General features: G+C 44.0%; 1 protein-coding gene across 1 annotated transcript in view; it reads left to right on the top strand.

Annotated features, from left to right (window-relative positions):
- Window positions 1-16226, top strand: part of PANX1 (pannexin 1) — a 117656-nt gene that overhangs the window by 96122 nt on the left and 5308 nt on the right. The window contains exons 3-4 of the mRNA XM_082246440.1: window positions 2082-2296; window positions 5821-6527. Of these exons, the coding sequence (XP_082102566.1) occupies window positions 2082-2296; window positions 5821-6527 (922 nt within the window). The remainder of the gene's footprint in view (window positions 1-2081; window positions 2297-5820; window positions 6528-16226) is intronic.

Here is a 16226-nt window from a genome sequence, read left to right as displayed (position 1 = left end):
ACACCTGATGTAAAGGGGCAATCTGATGGGGACACCTGATGTAAGGCGGCACTATGATGGGCATATTATGTTAAGGGGGGATACTCTGATGGGGAAACCTGATATAAGGGGCACTCTGATGGGGACACCTGATGTAAGGCGGCACTATAATGGGCACATTATGTTAAGGGGGATACTCTGATGGGGATACCTAAAATAAGGGGCACTCTGATGGGGACACCTGATGTGAAGGGGCACTCTGATGGGGACACCTGATGTAAAGGGGCACTCTGATGGGGACACCTGATGTAAAGGGGCACTCTGATGGGGACACCTGATGTAAGGCATCACTATGAAAGGCACATTATGTTAATGGAGGATACTCTGATGGGGACACCTGATATAAGGGGCACTCTGATGGGGACACCTGATGTAAGGCGGCACTATAATGGGCACATTATGTTAAGGGGGGCACTCTGATGGGGATACCTGATATAAGGGGCACTCTGATGGGGATACCTGATATAAGGGGAACTCTGATGGGGACATCTGATGTAAAGGGGCACTCTGATGGGGACACCTGATGTAAGGCGGCACTATGATGGGCATATTATGTTAAGGGGGGATACTCTGATGGGGAAACCTGATATAAGGGGCACTCTGATGGGGCCACCTGATGTAAGGCGGCACTATAATGGGCACATTATGTTAAGGGGGATACTCTGATGGGGATACCTAAAATAAGGGGCACTCTGATGGGGACACCTGATGTAAAGGGGCACTCTGATGGGGACACCTGATGTAAAGGGGCACTCTGATGGGGACACCTGATGTAAAGGGGCACTCTGATGGGGACACCTGATGTAAGGCATCACTATGATGGGCACATTATGTTAAGGGGGGCACTCTGATGGGGACACCTGATATAAGGGGCACTCTGATGGGGACACCTGATGTAAGGCGGCACTATAATGGGCACATTATGTTAAGCGGGGGCACTCTGATGGGGACACCTGATATAAGGGGCACTCTGATGGGGGCACCTGATGTAAGGCGGCACTATGATGGGCATATTATGTTAAGGGGGGATACTCTGATGGGGAAACCTGATATAAGGGGCACTCTGATGGGGACACCTGATGTAAGGCGGCACTATAATTGGCACATTATGTTAAGGGGGGTACTCTGATGGGGATACCTAAAATAAGGGGCACTCTGATGGGGACCCCTGATGTAAAGGGGCACTCTGATGGGGACACCTGATGTAAGGCATCACTATGATGGGCACATTATGTTAAGGGAGGATACTCTGATGGGGACACCTGATATAAGGGGCACTCTGATGGGGACACCTGATGTAAGGCGGCACTATAATGGGCACATTATGTTAAGGGGGGCACTCTGATGGGGATACCTGATATAAGGGGCACTCTGATGGGGATACCTGATATAAGGGGAACTCTGATGGGGACACCTGATGTAAAGGGGAACTCTGATGGGGACACCTGATGTAAGGCAGCACATTTATGTTAAGGGGGCACTCTGATGGGGACACCTGATGTGAAGGGGCACTCTGATGGGCACACCTGATGTAAAGGGGCACTCTGATGGGCACACCTGATGTAAAGGGGCACTCTGATGGGGACACCTGATATAAGGGGCACTCTGATGGGGACACCTGATGTAAGGGCATACTCTGATGGTGGCAACTGATTTACGAGGGTCTTCTGATGGGGGCACCCAGTGTAAGAATTACTCTGGTCGGGTCACCGGATTTAAGGGGGAACACTATTGGGGACATCTACATTTACAGAGTATTACCAGAGTGTGTGGAGGAAACTAAGAAAAGCAGTAAAACAGTAACAAAAGCGTCAGAGAGTGTGGCTTGCGCCAAAAAAAAAGCAAAGACGACGCACAGACATGTGATTCGGACCTCAAATTTTTTTGTTACTGGACCGCCTTGAATTTTTTTCACTACCCCTGGTGTATACATTACAAACATGTGTTAGAATTTTTGCACATGGTGTGAGATTTTTTTTCTTTTATTATCTCACTCATGACATACAGCTGGTATATGATGGCTTTTCTTTTCCTCTCTGCAGTTTTTCCCATATATTCTGCTGCTAGTGGCAGTACTAATGTACCTGCCGACCTTATTCTGGAGGTTCACAGCAGCTCCCCATCTCTGCTCTGATCTGAAATTCATCATGGAGGAACTGGACAAGTCTTACAACAGGGCCATCAAAGCTGCCAACAGCATAACCAGCAAGAAGGATGGTGCCAGCTCCCCGACAATAAATGACAGCATGGCACAGAGGTAAATGCACCAGCCTGCCTAATGGGCCCTATTATCTGTGTTGGAAAAATATATATAAAGCTAAACTTTGCATAAAAACTTCTATTGAAATATATTCTGTAATAGCCACAAAGATTATAAATCTACTTTGTGAGCAGCCAATCTCAATGCAAACTGAGATAGTACCTTTTTAAAAGTAGCAGTAGGGGTGGAGATATAAAGTGTTGTTTGACCTCCACCTTTGGTGAAGTCAAACCTGAAGGTGAGCATTCAAATTGCACATTGGGTGGATGCACACATGGCACTTAAGATCCACTATATTATCAAAAGTATTGGGAATTGGGAATTTTAATGGCATTCCAGTCTTAGTCCGTAGGGTTCAATGTTGAGTTGGCCCACCCTTTGCAGCTATTACAGCTTCAAACTTCTGGGAAGGCTGCCACCAAGCTTTAGGAGTGTCTATGGGAATGTTTTACCATTCCTCCAGAAGCGCATTTGTGGATGAGAAGGCCTGGCTCTAAGTCTCTGCTGTAATTCATCCCAAAGGTGTTCTATCGGGTTGAGGTTGGGCCAGACAAGTTCCTCCACCCCAAATTTGCTCATTCATGTCTTTATGGACCTTGCTTTGTGCACTGGTCCAAATCATTTGGTGGAGGGGGATTATGGTGTGGGGTTGTTTTTCAGGGGTTGGGCTAGGCCCCTTAGTTCCAGTGAAGTGAACTTTTAGAGGTGAAAATATTTTTATTAATATAAAGAAAAAGCAATAGGTGCGTCAACTATTACAAACAATTCAAGTGTATATGGTCGGAAATTCAAAACGGATGCGATTCAATAACAGAACAACCTAGACAGCGTTGTATCAAATGATTGGAAGCCATAAAGCCATACATGGGCAGGGAAAGAAACTTGTGGTACCACACAAAGCTTTAGGCTAGCTCTCGTAAAGATGTGAAAGAAAATACAGGAGAAATGACAGAAGAACTGTCGAGCCTCGAAGGAAGTGATCTGTAGGAAGGAAAAGAAATGGAAGTTATAAGGTGTAACCAGAGGGAGTAAGAGAAAGAGGAAGATGATGGCGAAGAAAGAGAGAAAAGAGAAACGGGGACATCATGGAGGAGATATCAGGAGGAATAGTAATATGTAAATAATGCATGATAATAAATGGAGAAGCTGTGTGCGGGGGGGGGGGGGGGGGGGGGGAGGCCACGGACCAGCTCCCAATATTGTGAAGCTATACTCCAATAAAAAAATTGTGAATAGTTAGGAGGAGGAGAGCAGATTTTTAAGGGAGTCAGAGGAGGAAACATTTGTCCAAACGAGCCATAAAGTGTTATTATCTAGGGCCAACATCTCCGTACGCATAATGGCATTCATTACTGAGACCCAGATGGCCAGAGGCGGCGTTCTCTCCGTCTTCCAATAAGGCTTTGGAAAAGGATTCAAGGTGTAAGGATGTTACCCAGTTAACCATGGGACGCAGCTGGGGGAGCCTGAAGGGGGCGCACAAAATAACGTGCGACTGGCCAGGAGGCTCGTGTGAACGGGTCAATCGCGGAGGTCCCCTCACCGTTAGGAAAAGCCGGATTGTCAAATAGTGGGGTAAGCAGGGAGGGGTCCGAGGAGAGGGTAGAACAGAGACCCCTCATATACCATTTTCTTAGCGCGGAGTGCGTCAGCAGGGAGATGGAGTGCAGGCGGGATAATTCCTGGCTATAGCCCCAAAGAAGTGCCCGGAGATCTACTGGGGAAAGGTCCTGTTAAACCGTGATAGAGGCCTTTGGGAGGGGTCGAGGAAACCATTCTACTATTCGCGCCATCACGGTAGCTTTATGATAGAGTTCAAAGTCCAGGGCGCCTGCACCGCCACGGGATTTTGAGAAGGTGAGCAATTTATATTTAACTCTGGAGAGGCCTAGATTCCAGAAAAACCGGATAGAAAGAGACCGTAGGAAGGAAAAAACTATTTAGGAGCTAGAATGAAGTGAACTTTTAAGGCGTCAGCCAGGACATTTTGGACAATTTCATGCTCCCAACTTTGTGGGAACAGTTTGGGGATGGCCCCCTTCCTGTTCCAACATGAATGCCCACCAGTGCACAATACAAGGTCCATAAAGACATGGATGAGCGAGTTTGGGGTGGAGGAACTTGACTGGCCTGCACAGAGTCCTGACCTCAGCCCAATAGAACACCTTTGGGATGAATTAAGACAACGAGCCAGACCTTCTCTCCAACATCAGTGCCTGACCTCACAAACTGCATGTAATTTAGTGCAATAGCTACTAGGTGGTGCGACTGCGTGCTAATTGGACAGAGGGGAAGCCAATCAGCGGGTCCAGCGGACCCGATGGCCGCCGGATACCCCAAATCATTCCCGAGAGGCGCAGAACTGGTCCCCCAAAAAAATGTCAGGTGTCCGATATTTGTCCGTGCAATGTCGCAGTCACGCTAAAAATCGCTGATCGCCGCCGTTACTAGTAAAAAATAAATAAAAATATCCCATTGTTTGCCCAAACCAATCAATATATGCTTATTGGGATTTTTTTTACCAAAAATATGTAGCAAAATACATATTTTTACATTTTTTTTTATTGCATATGTTTTATAGCAGAATGTAAAAAAGTGTGTTTTTTTTTTTTTGTTTTTGTTTTTTTTTGTTTTTTTCCACAATTTTTTGTTTATAGCGCAAAAAATAACCACAGAGGTGATCAAATACAGCCAAAAGAAAGCTCTATTTGTAGGAAAAAGGACATCAACTTTATTTGGGTACAGTGTCTCACGACAGGGCAAATTGTCAGTTAAAGTAACGCAGTGCCATATCGTAAAAAAAAACGAATGCATCGCATACTAGCACATTATGAAATACCTTAGAATGAAGCCTCCGCACGGTCAAGGAGCTGACAAGTTCCCTCGGCGTCTCTTCCGGGTTAGGCAGCTCCGCCGCTGTGAGTGGCCGGAGCCGCGATGACGGCACGCTTGCGGGAGTTCACTTTCCGGCAAGGAGCTCTGAAGGTCCGGCAAGATACGCCGGACCTTCAGAGCGCATGCGCCGCTGGTGTCAGGCTGCATGCAGGGTGAATATCTCCTAAACTGTGCAGGTTTAGGAGATATTAATTTTACCTACAGGTAAGCCTTATTATAGGCTTACCTGTAGGTAAAAATTAAAAGCGGAGTATACTACCGCTTTAAGGGGGTAAAACCTTCCGGGGCTGAAGTTATTAAAGAAGATTGCCAACCGGCGGCAGGTTTTTATTATTGCAGAGGAAAAATGGCATGTCTTTTCTCCAATTAGGGGTCTGCTCACATGCAGTATTTTTAGATCCACTTTTCGATCTTTTCCAGTTTGCCAATTCCTGGGCAGTCAGTTTTTTTTTTTTTTTTGCTATACTTCTCAGTGTTTTTTTGGAGTGTACCGTTGAGTTTACAGGTTGTAGACAGTTTTCAAGGTAAGCTTTAAAGCCACCGGAACACCTAATTGCTGATTTTAAAAGCCGGCTTCCGCTGCTTCAATCACAGTTTCTTACTTTTTATGATTCTATTTTTTACAGCGCGTGGGAGATTTCAGAAAGCCACTTCAAATACCCATTTGTGGAGCAGTATCTCAAGACGAAGAAGAGCTCTTATCACCTAATAATCAAGTACCTCATTTGCCGCGCTCTGACATTGACGATTATCCTGCTGGCTTGTATCTACCTCGGCTATTACATCAGCCTCTTTTCTTTGACCGATGAATTCAGCTGCAACATCCGAACCGGCATCTTAAAAAACGACACCTCGTTGCCTGCCTTAATACAGTGCAAGTTGATTGCAGTGGGGGTCTTCCGGTTGCTGAGTTATATCAATCTGATTGTGTATTCTGTAATGATGCCCGTTGTGGTGTACACCATGCTGGTGCCATTTAGGAAAAGGTCCAACGTTCTCACAGTTTACGAGTTGCTCCCTACTTTCAGCGTTTATCAGTGCCCCTCCCAAAACTATGATGACCTCAGCCTGTTCCTTCTGTTCTTGGAGGAGAATGTCAGTGAGCTGAAGTCCTACAAGTATCTGAAAGTGCTGGAAAATCTTAAGGATACCGGAGAAAACTTTGATACCATGCAGCTCCTGACATCGCTAGGAACTGTGAAAACGGACACAGTGGATGGCAAAATAACCGGATTTAAAACTGGAGCCTTACCTCCTGCAGGAAAGAACTCTACAGAGCTTAAAGGAAAGAACTCTACAGAGCTTAAAGGAAAGAACTCTACAGAGCTTAAAGGTAATATATGGAGAGTATTCGTTTTTTTTTTAGAAACTTTATTTTCATTTTGACAAAAAGGGTGTAGTTTTTACCCTCTACCTGCACACACTGGATGAAATTGACAAATTAACTCACAATGTGTGCAAATTCAAATAGTGTCAAATATTTGTGGAAAAAATATTCTGAGTCAGAATCCGTATGGGAGGGCAGATCAGGTTCCCAATCCCGTAGGGGCAGAGGTAGGGGGAGAGGCCCAAATAGACATAATAATCAAAAAGATCCTACTGATTTCAAAAGGAAAAGTAATGTGTTAGAGGACACAAAGGGAGTTGGTACGTCTCAATCTGATGACGGTCATGCTATAGGATGGGCCACACGATCAAACAGCTCTTCAAAAAACGAACTAGGACCCCATAGAGGCCCAGAAGGAGGCGGTGCAAACGGTGGTCTCCCACAAACTACCAGTATGGTGAGGATGCTCAATTTGAAGGATCCTCAGTCCCCACTCCCTCAGCCTCCAAAGACATGGTCTCTAACTACCCCTGTGTCCAAAAAATACGGGATGGATCAATATGTGATCCCAGGGGGGGACAAGATGACCTGAGAATCATTAATTTGTCCTCCCACAATCTTACACAGGCACAATCTTCACTTCTGTCCAAGGGACTTGCGTTCTGTCCAGTGGAAAGGGGATTTCTATTTGACATTATAAAAGATATCTACCTCTTTGCAAGGAAACTTATTTTGCAGGTTTTTCATGATAGACAAACAAATGGTCCTCCCTCGGGCCTCTATAGATGGTCTGTCTAGCCTCAGCAGGCGGGAATACCGTGCATTGAGGGATTTAACTGACTTATGGGAAGAAGGACATGTAGAACAGGATGACAGCTCGGAGGAGGACCTCTCTGAGTTGATGTTGAACTTGGCTTTGGAAATTTGTAGCTGTGTGGCTCGTCCGCAAAGTATAACAACACTTAAGGACATTGGGCTTCATAATAGATCTACAACTTCCCCCCCCCCCCTTTCAGCAGTCTCTGGAGTGGCTTGTTTTGTCAGGGCAGTTACAAATGACATCCGTAAATTACGGTGGGAGAACTTTTCAAACGACAACCTCACCAAAGGGGAGAGGAATGCCCTGCGAGATCTGCAACAGAACAAGGATTTGGTCATTAAGAGTGCTGCCAAGGGGGGGAATATAGTCCTTATGGACAGGGGAAATTGCACTCAAATGTGCTAGCAGATTTTGAATAATAGATTAGACAGTGGTATAGGCCTATTCCTAATGCCAACATGGATAGAGATAAGAATAAACTCTTTGGATTGATTGAGCAGGCACACCAAGATGGTGTTATAGACAAAGATACGGTTAGGTTTTTGAAAGTCGACCATCCCAAGATACCAGTCATGTATGCTTTGCCTAAGGTTCATAAGTCATTAGAGGATCCCCCCGGACAGCCTATCATTTTTGGAATGGGCTCACTTACAGAAAAATGTAGTGAGTATGTGGATCGCATCCTTCAACCATTTGTGTGTAATCAATTTTTCTATGCGAGGAACACCTCGCATCTATTAACCCTCCTGCATGACCTGAGGTTGTCCGAGGGGACTTTATTGGCTACCTTGGACATTGAGGCCCTATATTCCTCCATACCGCATGATAAGGGCATTCAGATCATCAGGAGGGTTTTAGATAGCAAAACTGTGGACAAGTTCGATCATGGTACCTTTGTGGTCAAACTATTACACATTTCGTTGACACATAACAAATTTAAATTTGGTGATAAGTTTTATTGTCGGGCTCAGGGAACCGCAATGGGCACGAAGTGCGCACCAGTGTATGCAAATCTTTTCCTTGGAGATTGGGAGAGTTGGTTGATGGATGGGGGGAGGGGGCGTCCTCTGTATACCTGTCCAGGATAGTATCCTCCTGGTACAGGTACATAGACGACGCCGTCCTCTTTTGGTCGGGAGACAAATTGGATTTTGATACATTTTCTTAGCACTTTGGCAGATAATCCATACAATCTAAAATTTACTTTCTCACATCATAGGGAACAAGCTACATTCTTGGACTTGACCATTATGATAGACAGGGAGGGTAATGTGTCCACTAGGCTGTTTCGAAAGTCTACTGCAACAAATAATTTACTGCATGCTAAAATTTTAGCTCCCATCCCAAAACATTAATAAAGAATATACCCATTGGGCAATAATTGAGAGCTCGGCGTAATTGTTCTAACGATACGGATTTTGAGGATGAGGCCAGAGTTTTGAAGAACAGGTTTCAGAAGCGAGGTTATCACAAGAATTGGCTATCCCAGGCCTATCAGAGGGCCAGAGATAGTCAGAGAGACTCTCTGATCTTTGTGAAAAGGGGAGACACTTCTGGTCAACCCAAGGTGACGAGAATGAGTCTTCCACGCACTGGCACCTTCTGGAGGAGGACAACTCTGTTTGTTTCCACCCGTCCACAAATAGTATACAGAAAGGCTTGTTCCTTAAATGACTTTCTGGTACACAGCGATATATCTTGGAAGCCCAAGGGTGTTTCCCTGAGAATGGGATGTACAAAATGTGGCCATTGTGACATTTGCCCCTACCTTGTGGAGGGGGATACTTTGGAGCTACCGACAGGCAGGACGCTCAGATGCAGGCAACGTGTAACCTGCGATACACAGGGTGTTATATATGTGATCTTGTGTGCTTGTAATTCATTTTATATCAGTAAAACTATAAGAACCATACGTAAACGATTCCAGGGACATCGGTGCATACTATTTGCGGGCTCCTGTGGCTCGACATGTTTGCCATGTTTTACCCGATCTCCATCAATGGATGAGTATATAACTTCAATCATTCCATATTATTCATTTTGGATATGAGGACTACTTCTATGAAATTTGCTGCTACTTTCTTCTCTTTGATGTGCGAGGGAGGTACATCTACATAGATCTAGTGACTTCTATATGCTCAGTCTGTCTTCAAGTGATTTTTGAATGAGCCTCCTCTTGACCACATACACACAGCAGCCTCATTTGCATCTATGGATGATCGCCACATGCTGTTTTGTTTGTTCCAGCGCACCGAAAGTGCTGTATCCCAATGATGTGGATTGAATCCTTGTTTGAGTATCCATCAGGAGATTAATTGCATCTCTGAGATTTCAAATCTTTCACCTATCACCAGCCTATGTGCTTTATTTATCAAGAGTTATACTGCACACTTCAAACCAGCCTCTCATCCCTTTGTTACTTCATGGTCATATATATATATATATATATATATATATATTATTTTGATATTTCTTTGACCTTTTTGACACATGATTTATATGATATAGGAATAGAGGGGGAATGATGATGTTTGATTGATTTTATCCATGTGTGTCCTGTATGTGTTGGTTTGTCTTTTGGTTAGGTGTGGTTTTTTTCATCATGCCAGAATTCTCGGATATGTGTTTTGTGATTTTTTTTTTTTTTTTTTGAGTTTTTTTTCTTTTTTCAATAAATGAATCATTTCTATTCCAGTGATTTTTTTTTTTTTTTTTATTTGGATTGGGTGGTTGTAGTATACAAAACCAGTTTGCTTTTATTCAGTTTTCTTCATTACTATTTTCCTGTTTTACTCCCCCCCCCCCCCCCCTTTCCTCTTTTGTCTTACTTTAGACACTTGATATGCCTAACCCTTAATTATGATCTAAGAACATCCTTGAGCGCCCATCATTTAGTTTTTCAAAAAATTATATATGCAGAATAATAAACGTAAAATAAATTAATAAATATTTAAATGTGAAGCAGCTGGTTGTAAGGCAACATAGGCCTGAAATGTGAAAATAAACAACCAAAAAATTGCGCTCCCTTTGTGAATCAAAATTGGCAATGATACATATTGTATCAGACCTAATTCTGTTTGTCTGATGTAAAAAAATTGTATAAATTATAATATAGACATTAAATACAAAATCACATAGAATGGTATAGATGCTGATGGCACGTGTGTGCGCTGTGTTCTGTACACATAAAATGATCAATAAAAAAATCTGTAAAACCAATATCAATTCAAAGTGCAAAATGACACACAAAATGACTTTTTGTGCAAAATTAGATAAAGTGCTTATTGGTGCAAAAAATGAATATACCATATCATGCTTGATATAAACTATAATATACAATGAATATATAAAAATTAATAAATTATTTGAGTGCATATAAAGTGCTTAAATAGTGGGCTATAGTCCAAGCTGATAAAACAGTTCATGCACAAAAAATTGTTGCTTCGATATCAAGTGCTCCAGTGATTAGGTGTGCCACTCTTTTTGCTTCTTACCAAATGCAGGTAGGTGGCAAGGACCCCAAACGCCTGCGATCCCTTTTGTTAGGTGGATCAGACCATAGGGACTCCTCCTCTTCATTTTAAATTAAATGTAGCTTTTTAACAGAATATTGTGCTCCTTTTCCTCACTTCTCCATTAATTTACCTCATGCAGATGTAAATAGAGCCCATATGTAGGAAGACAAATGAGAAGCCAACATAGTGTAATATTGCTAATTTATTAATACTATGCTAATTACAACAATTGGCTGCTTACTCTTGGTTGTGCCCTCCTGGCACTTGGCAATCCGCATTGGTTGTTGTGGGTAACAGGATTATGTGTCAGGATCTGCTGTGTCTTGTGTGTTATCCTTCCTGGTTTCCCTGTAGCGTGCGGCGGTCGGCGTGCGTCCCAGCCTTCGCTCCAATGCTTTCCCTTACTATATCCGGGTTTAGCAGAGACCACAATGCATTTCGCTATGCTTGCGTCATCAGGCGACCGCCGCACGCTACAGGGAAACCAGGAACCTTTCCAGCAGACCAATAGCTAATACCAACCCTTTACCCCAAGCATCATACACACACAAGATGTTGAGGTAAAGACCAAAGGAGGAATATTTTTATTGAACAGAAATACAGGTTTTTATACACTTCAAGAACGAGGGCAGTCCCCACATGAACAGTAAAAACAAATATTACACTTTGGGGTAAATATCCCACAATGGTTAGATAAGGAGGTAAGGTGACACCACAATTATCGCATCAGGAGGATTAGCAAACAATCAGTTACTCAATTCGCAATGGGAGAAAGACACTTAGGCTCCGTTCACATGTCAGCGTATGGATCGCGGGCAGAACCACCGCGGTTCTGCCCGCGATCCGGAGATTATTGCAAATCGCGGGACGCCTGTGCGTTGCCCGTTGATTTGCAATAGCCCCCCAAACGCTGAGCGATGTTGCCGCGATTTCCGCCTGCCGAATCACGGTAACATCGCGCAAAAAAAAAATTGCGGGACGCATTACGCCCAAAAAAGTACAAGAGCTTCTTTGGAGCGTATTGCGTCCCGCGTTTTTTTTGGCGCGATGTTACCGCGATTCGGCAGGCGGAAATCGCGGCAACATCGCTCAGCGTTTGGGGGGCTATTGCAAATCAACGGGCAACACACAGGCGTCCCGCGATTTGCAAATATCTCCGGATCGCGGGCGGAACCGCGGCGGTTCTGCCCGCGATCCATACGCTGACATGTGAACGGAGCCTTAACAGTACACATAAATAAACAGATTACACATAACAGCAGGAGACCCCAACATCAGTTTGTTTTTAGCGGATTATAATAATCTGCTTTGAGTCTAGGAGGGGGTTGAAACAGTCAATGCTGCTTTGGGCACAGAGGCCCCAAATCTGTATCCGGGTTCCTCAGAGTCTGTGTGGTTTGGGGAGACATGGACTTGAATCTGAAGAAAGACTACTCCAAAGGTCCTCCACACACCTCCCAAAAAATAGAGCCCTCCTCAAACGCCAGGGCCCATAGTCAGTAGGCAAGGCACTAGCCTGCAGTCCCCTCCAAAAACTCCTATCCTGGTTGGTTTTGTCACACCATAGTATATGCAGATTTCTTTCCCCTCACCACGAGTGGAAGGAAAGAAAATTGCTCGATTCCCCATCAACACAGTTGGTGTTTGATGTGGGGATTCCTTCCTGCAGCGCTTTAGTGTTCTGCTGACAGGGAGCCTTCCCGGTGCGCAGAACACAATGACCACTGCTGGAGGCTATAGCCACCAGCAGTGATGACATGAAATAAAAAATCCAACAGCCTGGTTGTACTGAATTCAGTACAGCCAGCCTGCCTACATAGATGGATGAAATCTTGGCTGGTCAATGCTTTGATCCATCTATGGTCTGTTTAAATCCTAACAATGAACTTCTGTTATTTGCTCTCTTTTGGTCTCTAGATATAATATTGTAGGAATATTATTGTATCTGTTCAAGGAATGTAAAAAATGCCTGTTAGTACTACCAGAAATCTTGTGAGCTGATCACTTTCTTTGCACTCCTAAAAATATTGGTTGACCTCATCAGAAATCCAGAACTGTCCCAATCACTGTATCTGTGTTAACTTCAAGGAGTCCAATCGGCTCTTTCAGTTCTTATCTTGGACTACAAAACAATTCCCCGTATATTATAACGATAATAGAGGGGAAGAGGACATTTGTAGGTTAGTGACATCTTTTTATTCTCGCTTTAGAAAAGGCTGGGTGTTGCCAGCTACAACTGGATATTAGGAGCGGAGTACATTTCTGGCAGGATCAGCAGGTGTTTGTAGGTTCTGTAAAAGGGATAAAACATGCAAAAAATGCATGTAGTGTAAAGATGTACTGTATATATATTTTTTTTTATAACTTTCCCTAATCTACGCCTTAACCCATTTGCTGCTACTAATGCAGGGCATACCTCCGCAGCAGCAGAGGGTTTTACTTACACACACACACACACACACACGATATAACATTCGGGAATGTGTGTAAATCACACAAGCTGACTATTTGGCTTTCAGGTAGAAGCAATCAGGAGCTGCCCCCAATACAGAGATTCTATCACAACAAAATAGTATCACATAGGGGACTTTTGGTCTCCTGTATGATCAAGAAAAGATAGTGTGACGGTACTCACCATCACTGGGAGTGAAAGACAGATACTTAATGGTTTGAATTACTCAAATGGGACAGTAATATTTGTCAACAATATATCTCAAAGAATATATGAAGACTCTAAGCCTAGCTGCCTATTGCCAATAAGGTTTCACACAGTCAGACTCATTATCAGCTAGACAACCGGTCCTCCACACATCGTAATTATGCTGATTTACTCTGTGTTTATACTTCTATTAATGTGTATTGTATTTTGTTGTCAGAGACAGGCTCTCCCTATTGTTTGTCTATTGAGGTGTGATTTGGATTCTGTGAAGTCTGTCTGTCCTGCCCCATTGTTAATTGTTAATGAACTTGCATATTGTTTCTGTCCAGATGGTTAGATAATTAGTTCAGGTTAATTCTATCTCTGTATACAATTTCATCTGCATATGATAATGTAATCAGGCAACCCCTGACCTGATGGGTAATTTGTTAAGGAGGGGGATGTGCTCATGTGTACAAATTGAGTTTGAAACTGTTCAATAAAAGGGAAGGTTCCTTAACTTGTACAAGCTAAGTTGTCGGCTAGCTTTGTATGGGGCCGGCTAGGATTTGATATCTATGTTCCAGACTGGAAGGAAGCCCTATACTGATGGAAGTCCACCAGTACACTGTGGGTTGCAGTTCTGTTACAGATAGGTTAAACACTGATCTAAACTTTCTTCAGTCAAGGCACCCTTGAAAATAATGCACAATCTCGAGGCATGCCGTTCTAAAATGTACTTACTTGCGCCACTGTATCCGATTTTCTGTAGCTGTAGTCCTTGTGGAGAGCAAACATCCAGGCTCTGGCGGGAAGGATGTCCTTGGCGGTGGATGTGCAGTCCTTCAGGAGAGATGTAGCGATGCGGTGTACATCTTCGGGCAGCTAGTGAAGACAGTGGTAATCACCTGCGCTCAAGGATCAGACTCAGACGAACAGCTCCACACGTGTGACTGCAAACGGTCCTGTCACCATGACAACATGTTTCGTGAGGGATGCCTTGTATTTCTTGATAGGCCTCCGAGTGAGGTGAAGCAGACATGCCGCTGGGTCATCAGCTAGATCTACGTTAGGCGTTTAATGGTGTCACACTACCCGCCAGAATGGTTTAATTTTTGGGCATTCCCAAAAGATGTGGAACAAAGTTCACCGTTCCAGGCCACACCGCCAGCACTTGTCTGAGACATGTCCCGCATCGTATTTGACTCACAGGTAGCCCACACTGCTCTCTGCGAACCGCTGTAGGTGTCAATATAAAGTTAATGACCCCTGCAAATCGGTTCGCAAAACCCAGTGCAAACTTTGGAATCGGACAGACTTCAGATTACATGGGTCTGAACTCCCATGCGATCCAATTCCAGTGCGGACCAAAAAAAAAGGGTCCTGCACCATTTTGGTCTGGATGCGATTTCAGCCATACAAACTGTATGGCTAAATTTGCATCCCACAGACATTGCATGTGATGTGCACAGCAGTGCGGTGTGAATCTGGTGCGATGTCTGGCATCGCACCAGTGTGAACCCAGCCTCAGGAGCTGGTTCTGTCCAGCTCATTAGATTGCTTTAAAAAAAAGGCCTAGATTCTTTCCTAAATGTACAATAATATAACTGGATACTAACATCGGTAGATAAAGTTGATCCAGGGAATATCCGATTGCCTCTCGAGGGATCAGGGAGGAATTTTTTCCCCTGCTGGGGCAAATTGGATCATGCTTTTGCTGTTTTTTTTCCCTCTGGATCAACTGTGTACAGGCAGTCCCCAAGTTATGAACATCCGAGATGTGAACGACTCCAACTTACGAACGGGTGCCGCGTGATGTCACTGCCGGCTTCTTCATCTCGCTCCGGTACTGGATGCCGAGCAGCCATCTTTCAGTGCCGGAGACACAACGCACACTGCAGTACTACATGTACTGTATGCCCCACATACAGGACTGCCCAGAAGCATCCATAACACCCCACATCACTGCACAGCCAGAAGCTGGAACCGGTGAGATTACAGTACTACTCTGTGCCCACTACTACTGTATTGGGAGCATGCCCTGTACTTGTACCTGTAACTTCTATGATAGCAGGACTATGTACAGTACTATCCCTGTGACCCAGCAGGAGCTCATGTCATCTGCCTATGTGGAGCTCCCACTCAATTGTGTGTGTTTTGAAACCATTTTTTATTGTTTATACAGAAGTTGGCCAATACTGTATAGCCTTTTTTGAATTTTTACTGCTTGGTCCTGAATGTAACTATCCTTCTGGGTCTCTTTTAGCCCTTGTACTGGATCCCGCGCTGCTGGACTGCTCTGAGGGTCAGGAACCACTGCTGCTGCAGGCTGAAGACTCATATCAAACTGATAGACAGTGAGTGTTTTAACACAGTACTGTACAGTACCCATTTTACAGTATTAGAATGCATTGGTAATTGGCTGGCTGCTACACTTTTTTATTTTTTTACTTCTTGTTCACTTCTAGAGTGCACACCACTTCACATTTTTTATCTTTAACCTGCAGTGAAGCCAAAAAACAAATCTGATGCAAGTGTTGGTGATACAGCAAAGAAAAGAACCATCACCATGGAAAATAAAGAGACCAGAGAAAGGTGAAACTCCATCATCCATTGGCGAGCACTTGGCTACAATCGGTCAACAATCGCAACAATTTTAAAAGATAAAGGTAGAATAATGGACCATGTGAAAGGCCATACCCCACTGCATGCTACAATTATTGCCAAGCAAC

Source organism: Pelophylax lessonae, assembly GCF_965119305.1.
Source record: "Pelophylax lessonae genome assembly, chromosome: 2".
Taxonomy (NCBI): Eukaryota; Metazoa; Chordata; class Amphibia; order Anura; family Ranidae; genus Pelophylax; species Pelophylax lessonae.
This window is presented reverse-complemented; position numbering and strand designations above follow the sequence as displayed.